This window comes from Danio rerio, chromosome 12 (assembly GCF_052040795.2).
Source record: "Danio rerio strain M-AB ecotype USA chromosome 12, GRCz13ab, whole genome shotgun sequence".
NCBI lineage: Eukaryota > Metazoa > Chordata > Actinopteri > Cypriniformes > Danionidae > Danio > Danio rerio.
The window spans coordinates 34,325,604-34,348,828 of NC_141032.1; the positions used below are offsets into that span (position 1 = coordinate 34,325,604).

At 36.7% G+C, this 23,225-nt stretch overlaps 1 protein-coding gene across 6 annotated transcripts in view; it reads right to left on the reverse strand.

Moving 5' to 3' along the window:
- grin2cb (glutamate receptor, ionotropic, N-methyl D-aspartate 2Cb) overlaps nucleotides 1-23,225 on the reverse strand; it is a 110,462-nt gene that overhangs the window by 67,034 nt on the left and 20,203 nt on the right. For 5 of the 6 annotated variants that reach the window (XM_087276560.1, XM_087276563.1, XM_087276562.1 and 2 more), the window contains one exon: nucleotides 2,097-2,535. In XM_087276560.1, coding sequence (XP_087132686.1) covers nucleotides 2,097-2,519 — 423 coding nt within the window. In that variant the 5' untranslated portion in view covers nucleotides 2,520-2,535. Of the gene's footprint in view, nucleotides 1-2,096; nucleotides 2,536-20,218; nucleotides 21,249-23,225 lie in introns of those variants that run through there. The other variant, XM_087276559.1, reaches the window with a different exon arrangement.

Here is a 23,225-nt window from a genome sequence, read left to right on the forward strand (position 1 = left end):
GTTTATTCTGCTGTGGCGAACCCGGATTAATAAAGGGACTAAGCCGAAAATAAAATGAATGAAATAAAACTAAATTAATTTAAACAACTAACAAATAATTCACACATAAATTCGTTTTTTTTTTTTTCACACAAAACTTTTAGCTGCTACTCACATTTACAAAATATTTGGTTGTATTGAAAACAATGTAATAAGAAACAGAAAAATAAACAGATGAATATATTAATCAATTTTTTATTTATTAATATCTTTATTATTTAATTAAAAAAAAAATTGGTATATGTGTTTAATTGTTTGTCTGTATGTTTTATTTTGTTTTTTACTGTTTGTCAATTTGTATTTCTTTATTTACAATTCATTTTTTTAAATACATTCAGGACTTGACATTATTTTATTTTTATTTTTATCACCAGCCACTGTGGCTAGTAGTCTTTCAACATTATTAGCCACTCTCCATTTTCACTAGCCACAATTTTGTTGTTAGGAAAATATATTTTACATGCATAAATTTGACTTTGGCATGCTAAAATTACTTGATTTAGATTTTGTGTTTGTGTCCATCATTCATTTTACTTTTTTGTATGTTGTGTATGACCTTGCTCAATGAGCATGAGCAAATATGTTGTACTTGTATGGTGTTGCATTGCAATTAGTTCTAATTTCACATAACTTTTCAGGGCTCAACATTAAGGGTTTACCACTTTTTTTCTCTGGCAACACCAAAAAATAAATAAATAAATAAATGCTTATTTTTAGCTACAAATTTTAAATAATAATAATAAAAAAATGATAAAATATTGGTGTATATATGTGCTTTTTATTCAACAAAAATTTTCTTTAAAAAAAAATGGCATTTTAAAAATAATTATCATCATGTATCTAAGAGTATGCACAGTAATCTGTCCAGGCTAAAGGTTCCAGATCACCAGTTAACTATACATAAATGGGAAGTTAATATCCTGTTAAAGCAATGTTATTGTGAAGGATGATAATTAAACCATAAAAAATAACTGTAAGCAAAAGAAAGCAGGTGAAAACAGCATGTACAGTACAATAATAAAAGGATGATTGCGTGCACACAGTTAACTTTAGGCTCATTCATAATTTTTTCAAAGAATGGTTAAAGTGAAAGCGGCAACCGGTGCTGCTTACAAAAAATCTGGAGCTCTTGAAAGCAACAGGACTGTGAGTGTATGAGCATCTCTTTTTTGTCCAGTCTAGTTCAATGAGAGCACATGTTGCGTTTGCAGGCAATGTTGCTTCGTGAAAGAAAATAGGGGCGCGCACTCTGTGCTGTCTGCATGATACTAAAACCCTCGTCAGTGATTGAAGAGAGCCTGTGTCTCAATGTGCATGTGATCATCCTCTTATTTGGTATTCAACTACTTTCTTTTGCTCAAGGGAACATTTATTTTTTTCAGTCATGCTGCTTCTCGAAGAACTACAATTTCACATGTTCACACTCACAGATACTTGACTAAATAGAATATGCGTATTTGGCATGCTGTCCGGGGAGAAGAAAAGACACCCTAACTTGTGTTATTCTTCTTATCAGGATAGAGCAGTGTTTAGCCCTGCTCCAGAATGATCCCCCTCAGATTTAATTAGGTATCGGGATTAATAGTGTGGAGTTGGGGTGGTGGAGGGATGCTGAAGTGAAGAGAAAGGAGGTTTACATGTTTGACTATTTATAGGGGTTTGGTCTTGAGCTGACTGGATAATAGTATGATTGTCTGTGATGAATAAGCCTTGTCAAAGACTGACCGTGCTCCTCTCGAAATATGTTTATGAAACGTCACTTAAAATTATTTTCAACCAGCCAAAGTGGCTAGTGGGAGCGGCTCTCTAGCCCACCACAGCTGAAATCTAACCGCATTTGGCAGGTCAGCGGGTGTTAATGTCAAGCCCTGCATACATTGTATGTTTACAAAAGCTTTATAAATGATTTACACAGAGATTTGTATTGCTCATGTTTCATTCTGTGTGCATTTTGAAATAATAAAAAAAGAATTAATAAATGGTCTTTTTCTAAAACTTTCTTCCTTTCAACTGACTGATCTCTAAGATCTCCCACTGACATCCTTTCAAACACTTACTTTATGTGGGATGACCACCGCTGAACCTCCACTGATGCCTACGATGGGGATGGACGTCTGAGAGGAAACAAAGTCTAAGATTTGAGCCACGGCCTCAGAGTCCACGTCGTCTTCAAACACCACGCCGTGAAGGCTCTCCGCCGCCATAGTCTGACAGAGACGTGTGAGTAAAGCTCGGGGGTTTGTGTCGTTCACCAGCACGGTGATGGGGTTCACTTCTAGCGGCATGTCAAGGAAGTTTTCTGGACTCAGACGGCCCTTGATCTCACTGTGATGAGCCGAGCCGCTGAAAACCACAGCCACGTTGACCGAAGGTGGGCCAAAGAATGGACGTCCCCGGCAGCGAGGCACTACATTGAGTAACAGATGAAAAAAGAAGAGGAGCTGAAGAGAGGGACCCAAACACCCTCGAGGAGTGGCCATTTCAGCCTCCTAGAGCCTGCAAGACAGAGAAAACAATTGTTACTTTTTTGTATAATGTCTGACAAGTGTTCTTACTATATTACACGACACAGGTTTCAATTACAAAAGAAATAATTCTAATGCATTGTGTCTTTTTATTTACATAAAATTAGCATTCAAAAAGAGGTTTGTGAAATGTTGCCAACTCCTCCTGTACTCAAAAATGCAAATTTGTGAATACAAGAACAACATGCACATTCACACTACATGTTCAATATACAGCTGAAGTCAAAATTATTAGGCCTTCTGTAAATGTGTTTTTTTTTTTCAAATATTTCCCAAATGATGTTTAACCGTATTTCCTATAATATTTTTTCTTCTGGAGAAAGTCTTATTTGTTTTAGTTCAGTTAGAATAAAAGCAGTTTTTCATAAACAAAAAAAAAAAAACAAAAAAAAAAAACATTTTAAGTAATTGCCAAAATTATTGGCCCCCATAAGCAATATTTTTTTCAATTCGATACAATGACTTGCCTAATTAACCTAATTAACTAGCCTAGTTAACTGAATTAACCTATTTAAGCCTTTAAATTGCACTTTAAGCTTGAAAAATATCTAGTAAAATATTATTTACTGTCATATTGGCAAAGATAAAAGAAATCAGTTATTAGAAATTAGTTATTAAAAGTTTTATGTTTAGAAATATGTTGAAAAAAATATGCTCTCCGTTTTTGTGAGAAAAATATACAGGAGGGCTAATAATTCTGACTTCAACTGTATGTAACAATCTGCAAGTGGAGGGCATGTCTTAAAGCTTCACTGGAGGGCATTATACACCGTCCTATTGTTTTTCACCTGGACTTAATTTCCCATAACTCTGTGCGCTAATTACACACCCACGCCTGTCTCACATTATCCAGACTATTTAAGCCACACACCCTCTGCACACATCCTTTGCAAAGTGTTCTCTTTGCTTGGCTAATACAGTTGAAGTCAGAATTATTAAACCCCCTGAAGTATTAGCCCACCTGTTTATTTTTTTCCCCAATTTCTGTTTAACGGTGAGAAAAAAAATTTCAACACATTTCTAAACATAATAGACAATTAAAAACTGCTTTTAATCTAGGCTAAATAAAACAAATAAGACTTCCTCTATGTGACCAAATATTATTAGACATACTGTGAAAATTCTCTTGCTCTGTTAAACACTATTTGAGAAATATTTTAAAATAGAAAAAAAAATTCAAAGGGGAGCAAATAATTCTGACCTCAAGTGTAATTTCAACTGTTTTCTTGTTTTTATTGTTGTTCCCCTGCCTGTTTTGATCTTGGACAGTCACTTGGGCAGCCTGCCCTGACCGTTGGCCTGTTTGTTGACCTTGCCTGTTTTGACAAGCCTTATTTATAACAAACTGCATTTGGATCAGCAGCTCTGTCATCACACACTGTACTAAACTATACAGACATGCTTGTGCTTGAATACTTGGCAACCAAAATTAAAGACTACAATAGTGCTGATGTTTTGAGGGTTTGTTAGGATCCATGTGAATGGGAAACATTTTGACCAAGTTGCTGTCAGTAAACAAAACATTTTTAAAAAGCAGTACATGTCATGTAAACATGTGCGGGTATAATTTATATTTTATTATTTTATAATTTATAATTTATTAATGCATAATTTATAGGTTTTTAAAAAGTGTTTACTGCCATCCCACATAGAAATCTGATATATGGCAATTTATGAACATATACTCATATACATTTTTTATGTCAAACATATTTCAAACTATTGCAAAAATTGCTTTCATGTGTATTTTTTTAACTATTTGAATGTTCAGTGTTCATATAAGTTGCATATTGGACATATACTTTATACAAATGAAATCCATATCTTGTATGTCATATATGATTTGCATACATTTAAATGTACATGTATGAATATTTCTATATGGGACTAGTCAGAAATAACTTTAAGAAAACTTCTCCACACTTTATAGTGTACATTTAAAGATTAAATAATTATATTTTATTATAGTTTAAATATTTGAGACGCAGAGTGCTGAGATGGGATTTAAAACTATGAGTGTACAGTTTTGTTAATTGTATGTCTGATTGGATTAAAGATTAAAAACCCTTTTTACATGTACTTCTGTTGTTTAAATTGAGCAAAAGTGACAGTATATATTTCCTCTAATTGTCTGCTATAACCACTGTTGATATTCCACCCTGCCCAATTATTGTTTTATTTAGGGAGCTTCCACCCGGCCACACTTTACCCTCTCACTTTGTAGCCTTCTTAACCCATCTGGCTAGGCGATTAGTTCTTCTGAACCTGAAGAGCCCTTACCCTACTTCTCACACTTGTTGGATAAGAAATGTTCATTTTATGAAGTTAGAGAAAATTAGGTACTCTCTTCACACACCTAGCACTATTTTCATTAAATTGTGGTAGCCCCTTAGCAAACATTGTCCAAAATCTTCAGCTTGACACTGCTCCTTCTGATTGAGTCCCCACTCCCCAACTCAGTACTGGATACTAGTTCTGGTCAGCACATGGCAGACTTGTTTTTTTCTGTAGGTAAAATTGCACTATTGTTTCTTTTTATTTGTTTTTTATTATTTTATTTATTTTATTTTATTGCTCAAAATACTCTTCAGTGTTTTTGCTTATTGTTACATGTTTATGTTGTCCTTTTTGTATTGTGGTAAACAACGTATGAATAAAACAGTATTAAAAAGTGACAGTAAATACAATGCTGTTCTTCTAAACTTTATTCAAACAATACTAAACTAAAACTCTGCTTTGTTGTAGTAACACTGAATTACATTTTAAATTATTTTTACAATGAAAACAGTCACTACATTCAAAAAAATGTAAACTGAAATAACACCTCAAATTAATGCAACCTTACTAAGTACACAAAAAAACTACTTTAAAGAGCACTACAGACCTTAAACTTCAGATCCACAGTGTATATTTACATTATTTTAATATTTTTATCTGTTTAGACTTGCAAATGAGTGACAAGCAGCAGTGATTATTGAGTAATATTGATTTCTGTGCATTCAGGCATGACAAGATGAAATTAGGACACAGTGTTGCGGCGCTGTGAACAAGAGCAATAAATAAAAAGCACTGTTGCAGAAATACCTCTGTTCAATGTTTTATAAACAGGATATGCACATTTAATATGCCGCAAGTGTTATCCACACAAGTCAGTCATTTCACAAATTTACAAACCAAATATTTGTGTTAAAAAGTAAGTGAATACTTGAACACACTAACTACATGTGAATTATGCGATTTAATCATTCAAGCTGAAATATTTGTGTATTCAGTAGCCAGATTTTAAAATAAAACCCAAGTTATTCAACTTCGCTTTGCTATATACGAACAGCACGCACACAATATGGTCAGATTGTCTCATGTAGCGAACATACAAGTGTGCTGTAATGTATAGTAATCCTGTGTTTAAAAAGCGTTCACGTGGTCTGAATGGCTATTTCTGTCGTCCATAATCTGGGATTGCATGTGTTCTGGTCACAGTGTGCATGCGCCATTGTGACACAACAGGCCATTAGCAAGCTGAGTGGGAGGTTTACAATGAGTCCAGCAGGGAATCACATCTAAAGTCAGCTCTCAACACTTCGCAGGGGCCGGTCCCTGATCTCGCAACCTGCAGATGGTGCGAGTCATTAATAAAGCTCACCTTTAGTGCGAAAAAAGACAAATGCGTGTTTAGCTTTTTCAATTCACACCACTGCAAGTCTGTGAAGCACGGATATCTATAGTGCATAGGTCTATAGCATTTGTTCATCTCGATCTTACAAGTGACTTTAAAGTGTTGTAATTTCAAGAAACAGGCCCTTAGGGGCTACCTCAGGTCAAGTGCATTACTGGTAACTGTGGGGATGGAGCATGATAGTGATCTCAATAACTCTCCGGGTTTCTGGGTCGCAGCTGCTTGGAAATGAACCAGCAACCTTTGTGCTGCCAGAGCTGAACTTATTTAACTGTTATTGCCCCAGTATAGTTCAAGCAAAATCAAAGAACAAACTCATGTGATGGCATTTTGAACAAAATCAGGCCAAATTAAATTTTATTTGGGGAGTTTGAAACAGCTTGAAAACTTTCTGGAAGCTTTCTTGAATGAACAACCTCTCATTGGTCAGTGGCAATTAAGAAGTTTTGTATCTCCACTTTTTTTGTTGTTGTTGTAGATAAGTCCCTGTCTTAATAATTAATTGACTAAATAGTTCTTTCAAATAATTTATTAAGAGGCTGATTCATTTAAAAAACTAAGCAATTGTGTGTCTTAATGAATGGATTACTGAATCACTAGCTATTTCTATGCAAATGTATTTGTTGTATAAAAAACAATGCATTAAAATTGCATTATTGCACATACTGTAAAAAACAGTCATAAGATTTTGTCTCAACAGATGTGATTGTATATGTGGAGTAACCAATGCGATCTTTATCAAATCATCTCTTTTTTATAATTCAGAAAATTCTAACTCTCTTTGGTAACACTTTATTTAAAGAGGTGTCCATAAGACTTGTAGGTGTTTATGAAACCTTTAGAACCATGACATAATTGTATTATGACATATTTATAACTGCTAACCCATACCCCAACAAACTGACATAAACAAATACATCACAATCGGTCTTTATCATTGTCATGACCACTTGATATTACCAAAACAACATAATGGGCTCTATTTTAATGATCTAGGCGCAGTCTAAAGGGCATGGTGCAAAAGCATTAAGTGCGGATCTACTTTTGCTATTTTAAGGACGGAAAAATACAGTCTGCGCACTGGCACATGATCTAACAGGGTTGTGCTCATTCTCTTAATGGGTGATGGGTGGTTTTTGAGTATAACATGCATTAAACAAATGAGTCTCATCTCCCATTCCCTTTAAGAGTCCGTTGCGTCACGCCATGGAGCATTTGCTATTTACATGGTGGACTTTGTAAGTAAAAAAACTAAATGCTTATCTAGCAAGAAAACAGTTAAACAGACCATTTGCAGCGCAAGGATAAAGAACGAGCCTCCTCCATTCGGCCTCTTTACTTTACTTTTACTCTTAACTTTTTTCCTTTACTTTCGTAGATAAGGAATAGGTGAAAACTCACTCCACTGAAGACATCCATTAGCCTACATATTTAATTTAGTTTGTTAAGCGCAAAGATATGTTTCAAAACTGTTTCTAAATTCAGTTCTGATTTCCAGCAAATGAATAAATGAACAATAATAACTAAATGTGTTATGTCCAAACACATGTCCTATGTTCTTATGCCCCAAAACACCTTATCTCCAAAACACCTAGCATTATACAAAAGCAAGTTGACAGGAATATAATGAAAGCCCTCCGAGGTGAAGAAGGCATGGAGGCAGTGGTTTTTATATTTATGTTGAAAATATTTTTTTTGTAACATTTTAATTATTTTCACATGTAAAGATATTTGTGTATTGCTGTAAATCCTGTGTGTATTAAGCAATATGTAAGCATTTGGACCTGCATAGGCACTCAATTAACAAGCTCTACTTTAGACCAGCTTATAGTTGGTTTATGGAGTGGTCTATTTCAGTTTCTCAAATTATCAACGCGCCAGCAATGCGCCTTAACGCACAACCTTTTCAGACCAGCACACCCATGAGTCAACAAAGTGTTGCAAATAAATTTGCTATTTAAACAACATGCCGCAAAACATGAAAATTAGGGTTGTGCTGGTCTGAAAATAGCAACAAATATAGCCATACACTTCCTGCGCTGGGTGTATGATAGGCCCCAATGTGTCATAAATCTGTCATAAACATGATTTTCATGAAGCCAGTAAAATTTTGTTATTGATATTTTTCTGTTTCCTTTTTCAGTGGAACAAACTGTATGTCATTACAATGTCTCACTAAATGTGCAAATACTCTGTCAAATAATTTTAAGAGCATTATTAATATCTAATGACATTTTAATGACAAATTCAGCCTTTACCATTGTAGTTGAGGTAAAAAATATTAATGATGCTGTTATAAAATTTATGACATATTTATATATTTGTCTATGTTAAGTTGTCATAACATACAACATCATCTTTGCTATTAAAATGCCATAACTGAGTGAATGACACTTAATGACAGTTGTCATAACCATGCATAAAATATCATTCACATTCATATGTCATGTCATGATTATAAAGACATTTATATTATAAACACTCCTTTAAGAAAAGTGTTTCCAATTATTTTCTATAATAACCTCCTATATTTGTCTGTGCTCTGAAACATAACACATCCAGCCCTAAACTCAAAATAACAACTTTCATTTTTATCATACATATATATTGATAAAAGGTTTGCCAGATTTCCCACTGTCACAACCCAACATCAGCACCAGTAGCTCAAACATGTTGGCGGGAAATCTGTCAGAAGCTGTGCTGTTGTGTTATCACTTCTTTACCATACCTGCGAATGCAGCACTTTTTTTTGTGTTTTGATGATTCTGCATCGACTGCGTGAGTTGATGACAATCCCATGCTTTATTAAGACAAGAAAGTGTTGAAGTGTATGAACCACCACCACCCGTGTCTAAAAGTGCCTGCTCAAGCTGGATGTGTGTGTCTGGAATAAAGGCTGGTGGGTAGTTTTAATGGAATTCACGAATACATTTGTTTTATAAACTTCCGTTGTGACATATACCTCGCATGCATCATACATGTGCAATTGAATGTAACTACTAGAATGCCAATAAAGCTGTTTACATGTAACGTGAAATCAGGGTAATGGGCAAAAAAACTACTTATTCTGATAGGATTTTGCTTAAGCCGTTGTGACCTTTAATCAATGAAAAAATGGATCTAATGTGTTTACATGACATCAAACATATCAGCTTATTTAACATAATTGGTTTAAGAATGTACGTGCACTCACTGATATTTAATATTCTGTTATCAAGAGGAAAGTGTACAACAAGTATTTACATATTTATCTAAAGCTGCAGTGTTTGGTACAATTCATCTTTGGTTCAGGTTTTGCTTGGCTTGGTTTGCATGCTTAAAATGGGTTTGCACTGTTTAAAATGGGTGAGATCATAGCTTTTTTATCATGCAAAAATGAACATTTACAAAGATACAATATGAATAAAGAGACAAAAAGGTTACATAAATAAAACTCCAGAAAATGAAGTTTAAATGATTTACACCAAGAACCCAAAAGTGTTCCCAATCTATATCACCAATTACATTATCCCAAAAACCTATGCAAACAGGTAAAGAGATCTGAGAACTATTATTAACTAAGCAGAAATCTTTGTTTGACATAGAACTGAGAAGAGTTTGGTCAACAAAATATAATCTGTCAAAAATAAAATAATCTAAAGAACATTTAGCCAGGTTTGACTAAAGGTATACACAATTAGGAATTGCACCAAAAACAATGTATTCTTTGGGGGGAACTGGAAAAGAAAACTGATGCAGAAATTCTTCATATGAGAAAGGGATACCAGTCATCCAAGAGCTCACTAACATGAGATCGGCGCACCGTCTCTACTACCATCACAGTAAATTTGAAATAAACAAAAAACACAAACCAGTCCACAAAACAGAGGCAATGAATGTAATAGTGTTCTAGAGCAGTAGTTTTCAAAGTGGGGGTTGGGACCCCCCAGCGGGTCACGAGACAATGAGGGGGGTTGCTTGGTCATTTCCAAAATTCATTCATTCATTCATTTTCTTTTCGACTTAGTCCCTTTATTAAACTACGGTTGCTACAGAGGAATGAACCACCTATTTATCCAGCATATGTTTTGCGCTGCGGATGCCCTTCCAGCTGCAATCCATCACTGGAAAACATCCACACACACTCAATCACACACATACACTACAGATAATTTTAGCTAACCCAATTCAATTATACAACATGTTTTTGGATTTGTGGGGGAAACCGAAGCACCCGGAGGAAACCCACACAGACACTAGAGAATATGCAAACTCCACACAGAAGTGCCAACTGACCCAGCCGAGGCTCTAACCAGTGACCTTCTTGCTGTGAGGCGACAGCGCTACCCACTGCGCCACTGCGTTTCCTCCGGGTGATTCGGTTTCCCCCACAGTCCAAAGACATGTGGTACAGGTGAATTGGGTAGGCTAAATTGTCCGCAGTGTATGTGTGTGAATGAGTGTGTATGGATGGGATGGGATGGGTTGCGGCTGGAAGGGCATCCGCTGCATAAAAGCATGTGCTGGATTAGTTGGCGATTTATTCCGCTGTGGCGACCCTGGATTAATAAAGGGACTAAGTCGAAAAGAAAATGAATGAATGAATAAAACTTACATGCAAACAAAAAGCCATCAGCCTTTCGATTTTTTGGACATGGATGATGATCTCCAAGTGTCGTTCTCAATTAATAGACTTGGGCCTATTGGTACTGCATGTGTTCATCATTGTGTGCAAGGTTTATATATTTATAACCATCTCAGAGAATATTTGGGGTCGTGAATCACTGGCATTGTTATTTTGGGGGTCGTGGGCTGGAAAGCTTAGGAACCCCTGTTCTAGGGCAGTGACTGCTGCCAGCTATTTAAATATTGTGCGTTTGTTGTTTTGTGCCACAAATCCAGCTTTAGTGATGATTTTCTCTGACCAGTCGGTGATCAGCAGTGTATTTATCATGTTTTGGTAAATGTTTGGCTTGCTTGGAACCTCACCCAAGGTGATACTAAAAAAGGTACCAGGTACAAGGGAAGTCGAGATCCGATCATGTGATGGGAAATTAGGCCCGATCACGCAGTTTCAGACTCGATCAAAAATGGACGTTACCTACCGATCAGGACTCAAACCAGAAAGCGTGAGTATGTCTGCAGTCTGGAGGTATTATGAAGTTGATGACCACAACATTGCCATAGTGTGAGATATGTAAACTTGGGATTGCCTATCAGGTATTTTGAGTTAAGGTGCTGTTTGTTTTTATGTTAGATTTTCTGCAGATTTACTGTTGCACTAAAGTCCAAAAGTGAAGAATTGGTGTTATTTATTACTTGATTGTTCAAGCTACCTCACAGAAGTGCTCTGTTTGTTAACAGAGTTGTTGATTGTTCAAATAAGGTGAAGTAAAAAAAAATAAGGAACATTCTCGATCTGTTTCTTCACTCTTCTTTATTCTTTTTTATGTATTATAAAATTATCGGATTGGGTTTCGGTATCGGTAGATACTTAAAATCAAATGATTACTCGAGGGCAAAAAAAACCTGATCGGGACATCCCTACCAGGTACTATGTACAGAATGCAGTATAAAAGCCCCCAAACCATAACATGCAACTCTGTACTATTCAGTGGAACAGCATCTGAAAGTACTAGTCACAAAGGTGCTGTAGGGTTTTTACCGCACAGGCACTTCTTTCTACCCTTAAGCGAAGAGTGAAAAGATCTTTGCTATGACTAAATCAGGGCCTTTAGGCTTAACTTCTAAGTGTGTTACAGCACACACAAGTAAATCTGGCTTGTAAAACAGAGCAAGGACTTTCTTCTCAACAGCAAACTAAATCAGCATCTGATGAGACACACTTGAATTAGAATCTTAAAGGTTAGACCCATCCATCCATGCCAGCAACTTACAAGTGTGACACCACAGCCTATTAAACTATCAGAGCTAGCTGTTGGACCATGGACTGTAATTACTATGCATGATAAATGTTACACTCGTGTACCTTAAAATGCTTCTATGAACACATCTGGCTGCTAATAAACCTAATTGCCATGTTAAGGGTATGTTTTTTTTTTTTTTTTAATGTGAGTATTTGGTGGTCCGCTTCATGATTTGTACTGTTTTGCTACAGACTTCGTTAGCCGTGTTTCTTACCAAAATAGATCCACAACAACTTTCTGCACAAGTGGTAGACATATGGTGAAGTAAGAAAGGAGATGCGCATTTCAATTGCAAAAGCAACACAATTAAACACAAGGCTTGCCATGAGAGACCCCAGATGCTCAGAAAGAGTTAAAGCCGTCATGGTCTCTGTCCTCGCTCAATTTTTTTTTTCTCCTTCCCTGTCTGCTTTAAAAAAATCCTTATTTAAAAACCCTGTTCAAACTCCACTCAATACAGGCAAAGCATCAATGAGCAAATTTGTATGCTCGTAACTCAATGAAATCCTCACACTTACCCGAGCAGAGTTAACATGGCAACAGCTGGAGTTTCAAGAGAACACAATAGATAGGGGTAAAAAAAAGTGTTTTTCATTTCAAAAATACACATTCATCTGCACTTCTGGTGCTATGGAGTCCCTTAATACACACTCCAATCTCACTAATTTGTCTACTGTGTCCAACAGTGGAAATCATTTCCATCCTGCAGTATGTCACTTGATGTTTTCTGTTTAAGCCTGAAAATGGTTATAGTATACATTGATAATGGTTTACTGTTATCTTTTTTATTTTGTTGTTCTTTTGTTATTTACAGTCCAATGTGGGTAAATTTGACTAAAAACAAAAAGGTGTTATCTACTTCAAACATTTTACAAAAGTTAAGCTGCATGTCAAACATTGAAAAAAAGTAACACTATATTTTGATGGTCCATTTAAGTATTAGTAGACTGTCTGCTTAATATCTGTTGATACTGCTCCTTCAACAGACATTTAACTCATTATAAGAAACTTTGTAAGTACATTAACTTACACTAACCTCAACCCTAACCCCAACTTAACTCTACTTATAATATATTGAGAATTAGTTGCAATGTAACTTAAATTCAACAAATGGGCCATCAAAATAAAGTGTGACCGAATAAAATTGCTAAGACATATTATGTATATGATAAAAAATATATATTGTTCACAATTAATTTCATTACCTTTTCTTAGCTTTCCTATTTGTTCCAGGGTTATAAATAAAACTACCAAACCTACATTTTACTTAATTATTTTATTTCAGCTAGTTGTATCTAAATTTGTATAAAATTAATAAAAATGTAAAGGATTACACTGTAAAGCTGCAGGGTACCACACAATTCCTTCATGTTATCCCAACACAAATTGTTTGTTACATTAATCATTTTTACAATTTAAGTAGATTGAATATGAAACAATGGCACAGTGGCTTAGTGGTTAGCACTGTCACCTCACAGCAAGAAGGTCGCTGGTTCAAGTCCCAAGGCAACAGTAACTCAAATAACCACTCGTTACAACCGAGGTATGCAGAAGAGCATCTCTGACCGCACAACACGTCCAACCTTGAGGCAGATGGGCTACTGCAGCAGAAGACCACACTGAGTGCCACTCTTGCCAGTTAAGAACAGGAAACTGAGGCTACATTTCGCACAGGCTCACCAAAATTGGACAACGAAAATTGGAAAAACGTTGCCTGGTCTGATGAGTCTTAGTTTTTGTTGCAACATTCGGATGGTAGGATCAGAATTTGGCATCAACAACATGAAAGCATGGATCCATCCTCCCTTGTATAAACGGTTCAGACAGCTGGCGGTGGTGTAATGGTGTAGGGTATATTTTCTTGGCTAACTTTGGGCCCATTAGTGCCAACTGAGCATCATGTCAATGCCACAGCCTACCTACTGAGCATTGTTGCTGACCACATCTATCCCTTTATAACCACAGTTGGTTATAACTTCCAGCAGGATAACACCATGTTATAAAGTGCAAATCATCTCAGACTGGTTTCTTGAACATGACAATGAGTTTACTGTACTCGAATGGCCTCCACAGTCACCAGATCTCAATCCAATAGAGCACCTTTGAGATGTGGTGGATTGGGAGATTTATGGATGTGCAGCCAACAAATCTGCAGCAACTGCAGGATGATATTATGTCAATTTGGACCAAAATCTCTGAGGAATATTTCCAGTACCTTGTAGAATCTGTCACGAAGGATTAAGGCAGTTCTGAGAGCAAAAGGGGGTCCAACCCAGTACTAGTAAGGTGTACCTAAAAAAGTGGCTGGTAAGTGTAAGTGAATTGAATGAACTAAATTGACCGTTGTGTATTGTTTGAGTATGTGAATGTGAGAGTGTGTGTTTCCCAGTACTGGGTTGCAGCTGTAAGGGCATGCCCTGCGTAAAACATATGCTAGAATAGCTGGCGGTTCATTACGCTGTAGCGAACCCGGATATTTAATGGACTAAGGTAAGGGAAAATTAATGAATGAATGAATGAACATAAAACAATCAAGTTGTCCTCAAAAACCTTAAGACTTGTGTTCTTTAAACTCAATTTAAATAAGTAGTTTAAACAAGCAGCAAAAATCTTTTTTGACTGTATTATGAATTCTAAACATAAAAAACATACTGTACATAATAAATGTGTTTATTTAATGTATTTTTAAAAAGGGAAAGTTCATTTAAAACAATAAATACTAAAATTGTTTAGAATTATTTGACTTTTTTCATTAATAAAATATAAAAATAAATATAAATATATTAATAGAAATAGTTTTTGTATAATTAAGAATGTTCATATTTTAAGAAATAAAATCTATACCAAAAGGACTAAACTAAAAGTTTCAGAGACACTTTTAATGTGACCTTAATATTACAAAGACTTGGAAAAAAGTTTAAATCTGTTCATTTTAATAACGATCAACCCATGGGAAGTAAGTGCCAATAGATGAAGAAACACCCCTATATTGGATGTCTTCAGACTGTGTGTTCACTGGTCTACTGCACGTGACACCGAACAGCAGTGAGACACCTGCAGTCTTGCTTTGATGACAGCAAATGACACACACACACACACTCAGGCTGCTGCTGCACGATAATATATTCTCACTCCCGTTTTTTTTTTCAGTCTGTTAGATCTGCTGTTGATGTGATCTTCTCATGTCCTTTTCAAGTCCTCAGATCTCTTCTAAAATGGACACTTTGATATGTGTTTGACCACAGATCCTATGGACAATCACATCACACAGCTAGCGCATGTGCTCTTATTTCAAACAAAACTACAAAAGACGGAAAATGAAAGAGTTCATCGATGTCAGACGGAAAAAAAACAGCTGCCATTCTTTCCAGTCCACACCATTTCTGGACTAGAGTTTCTACTCTTAGCACTTGAGTAAAAGCACACAAAAAGTTCCAGCGTTCTCTTGTGAAAAAGATACAAAGAGCGATCGTGCAGGTCTGTGGTAAAAGCACAGGGGTGCATGTGTTACTGTAAGGCACTTCTTTGATTCACGGCATTACACGTAAACACGACCCAACGCAAAATTTAATCTGCACCTTGCATGTAGATAATCGCAGATAGAAATATTTTCAAAGTAAAACACCAGCTGTGGGTGCCAGCTGTCCACACAGCGTCTGATGGGTGAAGCTGATTAAAGCACAATGGCTTTATTTTACATCTACAACCTGCACTGTCAAGATTTGACCCTAAACCAAACTGTAATTTAAATGTACAGAAATATAAAACAACTTATACAGAAGAATATGCAACACAATCTTGTAAAGTGCTCTAGAAAAGTGTTATATAAATTTTAAGAATTATTATTATTATTAATCTATACATTTGAATATAAAACTACCCATAAAAATAGTCACAGAAGAGTTTCTTCATTGCAAAATATATCTCCATAAACAATTAATTTGTGATTAAATGTCTGCCAAATTACAAAAAGATATATACAGTAGGTTTATCTCCCATTCGGCACAACTTTAAATGGTTGTAGAGTGGGATTTGTTCCAAGTACAAATGACACATTTACTGAACTGATCGCATTTGTGGTTAAACTGACATCTGTGACCATCAAAAACGACAATCAAAGAGCTGTAAAAACATACATGGCCTGTCATGCACAGCAGCCAGATGGTGTGTTATATTAGCACTGAATTAACATCTTGTGTGTTCTGTCAATGTATGCCTCTGAGGTAAAATCCTGCCACAAACGATAATGTTAGCAAGTTAAAGCTGATTTACATTTGGAGTTACACTATTGTGGCTTTTTATAGTAACAAATTTCTCACTTGAGTGATGTTAGTTCGCACAAAGATAATTTATAGTCTCAATGTTGCTGTAATGTGATACAAGAGCCTCCTGCTATTGAGTTGGTCTTCATTTGTGATTCACAGAGCATAAGTTTGCCTTTTGAGTTTTGGCCACAGAGGTTACGACAAAATCCCTCCCGTACAGATGTTACCAGCTGTTTTATCTACAGCTTGAGCAGTCACTAAGCAATGAACCACAGATGCAAATATGGTACACAAATATTACGAGCTATTTAAAAGACGCTTAAGGAGTTTCATATATTGCCCACCCATCATACATAAAAGTTGTTATGAAAATGCAAGTATACCAAAACCGGTTTAAAATGTTTTAGGGTCTGATTCAATTTTTAATTTAGAACAAAACTGATTCATGTGCATAAAGTGTCAAAAAATGTGATGAAAATAACATTTTAATATAATGCTAAAATATTGGTACCTGATCATTAACTGTAACATGTTAAAATAAAACACCACAATTTTTCTGATTTTCAATCATTTTCTTTCGGCTTAGTTCCTTTATTTATCAGTGGTCAAACAGCAGAATAAACTGCCAACTTATCCAGCATATGTTTTATGCAGCGGATGCCCTTTCAGCCGCAGACACGTATTGGGAAACACCTATTTACACTCATTTACACACATACACCTCGGCCAATTTCATTAATTTATTCATTTTTATTTGGCTTTTTTCCTTTATTAATAAGGGGTCGCCACAGCAGAATGACCTGCCAACTTGTCCAGCTTATGTTTAACACAGCTGCTGCCCTTCCAGCCACAACCCAGTACTGGTAAATCTCCATTCATGCACATACACCTCGGCCAATTATATTCATTAATTTTCCTTCGGCTGAATGAACCGCCAACTTATCCAACATATGTTTTATGGCTCATTCAGCTATTTTGTAGCTACCTGTAGCGCTGGGTGACAACCTGCTGCAAACGCAGATCTGTGTAGGTATATGCAGCACGAATACAACCGGCCTCTGAGCAAGCTGAGAGAGGATCACGTGAGCTCTACTGGTGCTCCTATTGGCTGTAGCTCAAGAAAGTCACTCTTCGTTTGCATAAAGTTGAAGGATTCTCAACTTTGTCGAGTTGCTTGACACGCCCACCTGGTCGCCAACAGTTGCTGTCACTCGCATAGATGGAGGTTGCAGGAAGTCACTCGTTCTCTGTTGAAACGAATGGTGGCATGTCGCTTTGCCACTGCGAGTCACTGGCAAAATAGTCTAGTTTTTCCTTTCGATATAAGATTATTTTACTTGTTTTAAGGAAAAACTCACTTAATTTTGACATATTATTTCCTAAAACAAGACAATATGTTTTGCTTGTCTAGAAAATAATTCTTGATTTAAGAATTTTTAGATATTTGGACTAAGTTTTACTCAGCGGATGTCTTTCCAGCTGCAACCCAGTACTGGGCAACATCCATACACTTTCATTCAAACACATACACTACTAGCTTATTCAATTCACCTATAGCGCATGTCTTTGGACTGTGGGGGAAACTGGAGAACCCAGAGGAAATCCACTTCAAAAAATGCTTTTCTTATTTAGATTTTTTTGTCTGGTTTATAAAACAAATATCTAAATAAATTCTTAAATAAGAAAGCATTTTCTAGACGAGCAAAACATATTGTCTTGTTTTAAGAAATAATACACCAAAATTAGGTGAGTTTTTCCTTAAAACAAGCAAAATAATCTACCAATGGGGTGAGCAAAATAATCTAGTTTTTCCTTTCGACATAAGATTATTTAGCTTGTTTTAAGGAAATACTCACTTTATTTTGACATATTATTTCCTAAAACAAGACAATATGTTTTGCTAGTCTAGAAAATGATTCTTGATTTAAGAATTTTTAGATATTTGGACTAGAAACCAGACAAAAAATCTAAATAAAAGCATTTTATGCAGTGTCCACACAGAAAGGCCAACTGACCCTGACTAAAACCAGCTACCTACTTGCTGTAACCATTGAGCCACCGTATGAGCCAGCCCTTATGCTGACCTATAAAAATAAATAAACATATAAATATATATAAATAAAACTATAATAACGGATTAAACTAAATTGTGTTACATTTTTTGTATGATTTTAAACTCTTGCTGACAATTAAACTACAATTAATAGTTTAATTAACAAATAATAGTATTTTGGGGCTCCTCTGTTATCCTTTATATGCCATCAAATGATTATTGTTCAATATTTGACATAATTGTTATGACATATTAACTTACATAAAATTTTATTTGATAAAGTTTCACATTAATCTCAGTGCATGTCATCTGTAAATCAAGGTAATGTGCTCTAATGTAAAATCTGTTTATCATAAAAGTTTCAATTAAATAAATCGGCGCATACTAATGTGTGGAAAATGAACAAAATCTAAAGCTGTATTACACTTTTATTGTTTTGACCCCTTTTGTCTTTGACCCAAATTTGATCAGTTTACAGTGAAGACTCATGATCCTATTTTAAAAGCAGATCACATGTTTGCTGCTTATTTAGTATTCAACACAAACCCTCCGCAAGCTGTATACATTTTTAACAGTGATCCAAGGTGAGAGAGCTCAAATGTCATGGTCAGAACACATATTAGTATTTCCCAGATCTGCATTTATTAACTGACTCTTCTTAACTTGAAATCACCTGTTCAGCCATAGTCCTACAGGTTTCAGAGTCTGCTATAAAACAACACAAATAAAAAAAACACAAAATGACATTGAGATACAGATGCTTGTATCACCACTGCCAGCATTTGTGACCTGAGTGGTGGCGCAGACGGAATCGGATGTTAATAGTGATGTATTAGTCACACTCCAAACAGTTGTGATTGGACATTAACGGATGAGCTTTTCGCCAACAATCAGCGGTTCAGTCTTATGAATGCTAAGAGGGTCCGAAGTGTCTGTGATAAATAAATCACAATAACATGTAAGACCTTTCGAGAGGGCTCTTGTTTTCCCTTGAGATGAAACCACACACCGACAGCATACCTATGAAGAGATTATCAGAGATGATACCTGAGTGGCAAATAACTCAAGATGTTTTTGAACGCACTTTCAAATATCTCTCTCTTTCTACCATTTGGTTTGAATTATAATGACACATTTAAATAAATAAGCAGATATTATCTATGATAAGCTTCATTTTGACAGTGTCACACATACAGGGAAAATAATTAGCAAGGAAAACAAATCATAAGACAGGCAGATCATCAGTTTGACCTTGGTCAGTCTCCCATCTCCAATATGTATTTAAATACTTGAATACCCTCCAAGCATGATTACAGAGCTCACCAGTATTTGCCACTACTTCACTACACATTCACAGAGTTTAGGATTAAAAACAGGTGTCTTTTAACCCAATTATCCAGGAATGACCCAGTTTTCCTCTTTCTCCTGTCTTAACACAATTTAAATATGTCTGCGAGCAGATTTATGCACGCCCAATGCCTAAAAAAAGTCCCAGAGCAAGGTATGTGTGTCAGAAATCATTCAGGTCTCTGGAATCCCATTCACTCTTGTCAGTTACGCTTTCGAGGACTGTTTCTGCACTCGGTGTGCGAGCAGCCACGAGAGAGAGAGGAAGAGAGCGGCGCTCCACCTGTTAACTACGGCAGCTTTAGCCCGGCAGGCATTCCCCCGCCACGCATGCAAGACCCAGAGACGGAAAGCTGCACAGAGGTCGAGTGTTATCTGTGAATTGAATGAAAGGGAGTTTCTCTTACCTGTGCCGGCTGGATGCATCCGAGCCCGAGCCCAAGCTGTACATTCTTCAGCCGTGCGTCTCCGCCTCCCGCTTGTCTTCTCGCCTTTGCTTCCTCTCACCTCCTTTTTGGCCTTTTCGATCTTTCGCACCGTCTCGCTCTTACTTGTGTGGCAGCTGAAGACCCTGCTGTGGTGATGGCATTTCTCTCCCCTTCTCTCTCTCTCTCGCTCTTCCAGGCAAAGAGGGTCAAACTGGAGATGGTGTCGGTGGAAGAATTAGCGAGAAAAAGAGAGACAAGTGTCCAAAAAAAGAGGAGAAACAGCTGCTTCGCCGGCTCGTGACGCTGATGAGAGACAGCTGGAGAGTTGCAGTTGTGATCTCTGACTGAGGAAAGGTGTGAAGGCAGGTGGGGAGACGCGTGGCGGTGACTCCCGATTGTGCGAGATGGTGTCTTACTTTGTAAATCTCAAAGCAAAAAAGCTCACGTGGATCTTGTTTACCTGTGCCTGAAGTTTGTGTGTGAACCGGAAGCTGGAAAGAAGTACGTTTTTACAAGATTTTTGACATGGAGCAGCCCTTCATTTTCTATCAAACTGCTCATCCGTAGCCTCCGCCTGCTCCATCACGACCAACCTAGTTCCTCAACCTTGGGGAATAATCATGATGAAATGAGAAGGATGCTGGGAAGCTGATTAAAATAGATTCGAATGAAAGATTGGAGCTGTGTGACCTTTTTCGTCTCTGGACTTGTTGGTCTGCTGATTTTGAGGAGGAAGTCCATGAAGATGCTTCTCGATTATTCGAAACCCAGATTGCTTATCTTCTGAATCTTTTGTATCCACAGGTGGGCGTAGACACGGAATCCGAAAAGTTTAGAGCCATTGTCATTTTTGGCTGAGAAGAGCGTGAAACCAATCCGGAGTAAATACATGCGTAGAAGCAAATTCAGAAATGATGTTTGTCCAGTTTGTTGAGCAGATGTGCTGAGCGTCTCATCTGTTTGATGTGATCTGCCTTCTGCTCTCCAGACCACAGAACAAGCTTCTGATACCTAATCATGATGCTGTACAGATTTATCCTGCCTCCCCCTCCTCATTCTCTCATGCTTTTATTCTCTCTCTCTCTCGCTCTCCTCCTCTTTCTCTCTCTCTCTCTTTCAATGCTGAGTCCCTTCTCACCCCTGTCCTGTCCTGTTTGTTCTCTCTACCTCTATTACTCCTGCTTCTGTCTGTCTTTTCCCACCGTCTTTGTTATTATCCTCCTGCTTGCAATTTAAATGTTCTTTCATTTCAAGCTATTCTGCTGTCCTGTCGTTCAGACGAGCAGGTCCGACAGACAAGTTCCTTAGTCCTGTTGATTCTCTGTCTCTGACACTTCAAGTGTCCTTCAACCTTGACTGTCCTTCAATTTTATTCTGTTTTGTCAGACGGCTATTGCTAAATCTAGCCACGTCCTCCACACAAATGTTTGTTTTTCATTTCTTTTTTTTGTAGTACTAAGCAAATTACATTGTGTATCCTCTAATCCCAACCCTACCTTTATGCAAACCTCTCTAGCTTTATAGAAGGACATTATTTATTTCTTTAACAAGCTTTCTTCCCATAGGACCATTAGAAATTTTGTTAAAATAAACTGAATATATGAGTTAATATATTTATATTATCTTATAAATATAGTATACAGTTTACATTTTCATATCAGTAAGGTTGTTTTCATGAAATTAATACTTTTACCAAATATGCAATAAACTATCATGATAATGATGAATTTAAAGTCACAGTAAACAATGAATCCTCAAAAAACATCAGTGGCTATGTTTACATGGACATCAGTAATCAAATTATTTGCCTTTATCTGAATAAGACCATAATATGATTAAGGTGTTTACATGAGTTGATGTTTCTTTTATGATCTCGTTTTACATGTTACAGCACTTAATTTGATTAACATCATTGTGTCACATAGCTATCTACATTTCATTTCATCCAGAGTTTCATGTAATTTTGGGTGTTTTTTTTTTTAATTTGTTGACTTTAACTGCAATTTGGCACTCATTCTGGAACATTTCATGCATGCCACCATGACAAATGAGATATTGGATGTGCCTATGAATTGCTGGAAGACTGTAGCTTTAAAGGAATTTGATACCACACACTAGCGCTGGGGCGACGCAGTGGCGCAGTAGGTAGTGCTGTCGCCTCACAGCAAGAAGGTCACTGGGTTGCTGGTTCGAGCCTCGGCTCAGCTGGCATTTCTGTGTGGAGTTTGCATGTTATCCCTGCGTTCGCGTGGATTTCCTCCCGGTGCTCCGTTTTCCCCCACAGTCCAAAGATTTGCAGTACAGGTGAATTGAGTAAGCTAAATTGTCCGTAGTGTATGAGTGTGTGTGTGAATGAGTGAGTGTGGATGTTTCCCAGAGATGGGTTGTGGCTGGAAGGGCATACGGTGCGTAAAAACGTGCTGGATAAGTTGGCGGTTCATTCTGCTGCGGTGACCCCAGATTAATAAAGGGACTAATCCGACAAGAAAATAAATGAATGACACTAGGGCTGTGCAATTAATCGAAAATCCGGTTTTGATTTCGATTTTGGCTTCTAATGATAATGAAAAAACATTAATCAAGATAAACGATTATTGCATCATATACTGCCCCTTTTCCAGTTGTCCACATTTGTTGCTCTGCAAAGCTCAGTTCCACGTGAAAATGACTAAAAGCATTTACTGTAAAGTAACTTTTGCTTTTAATTTTTAATAATATATATATATGACACACTCAGAATGTTTATGCATTTAACCCATCCAAGTCCACACAGAACAGTGAACACAAACCCGGAGAAGTGGGCAGCCATCCCTCCAACCACCTACAATCCCTTCAGGTGCCGGGGACGAACTCAGGTGCCGGGGACTGACCATTGAATCACAAATACAACTCTCTGACTTTGTTATTGTTATATAACTATTAAACTATAAACTATTAACTACTAAACGATTAAAATTACAAGCATAACCATATGTTCACACATATC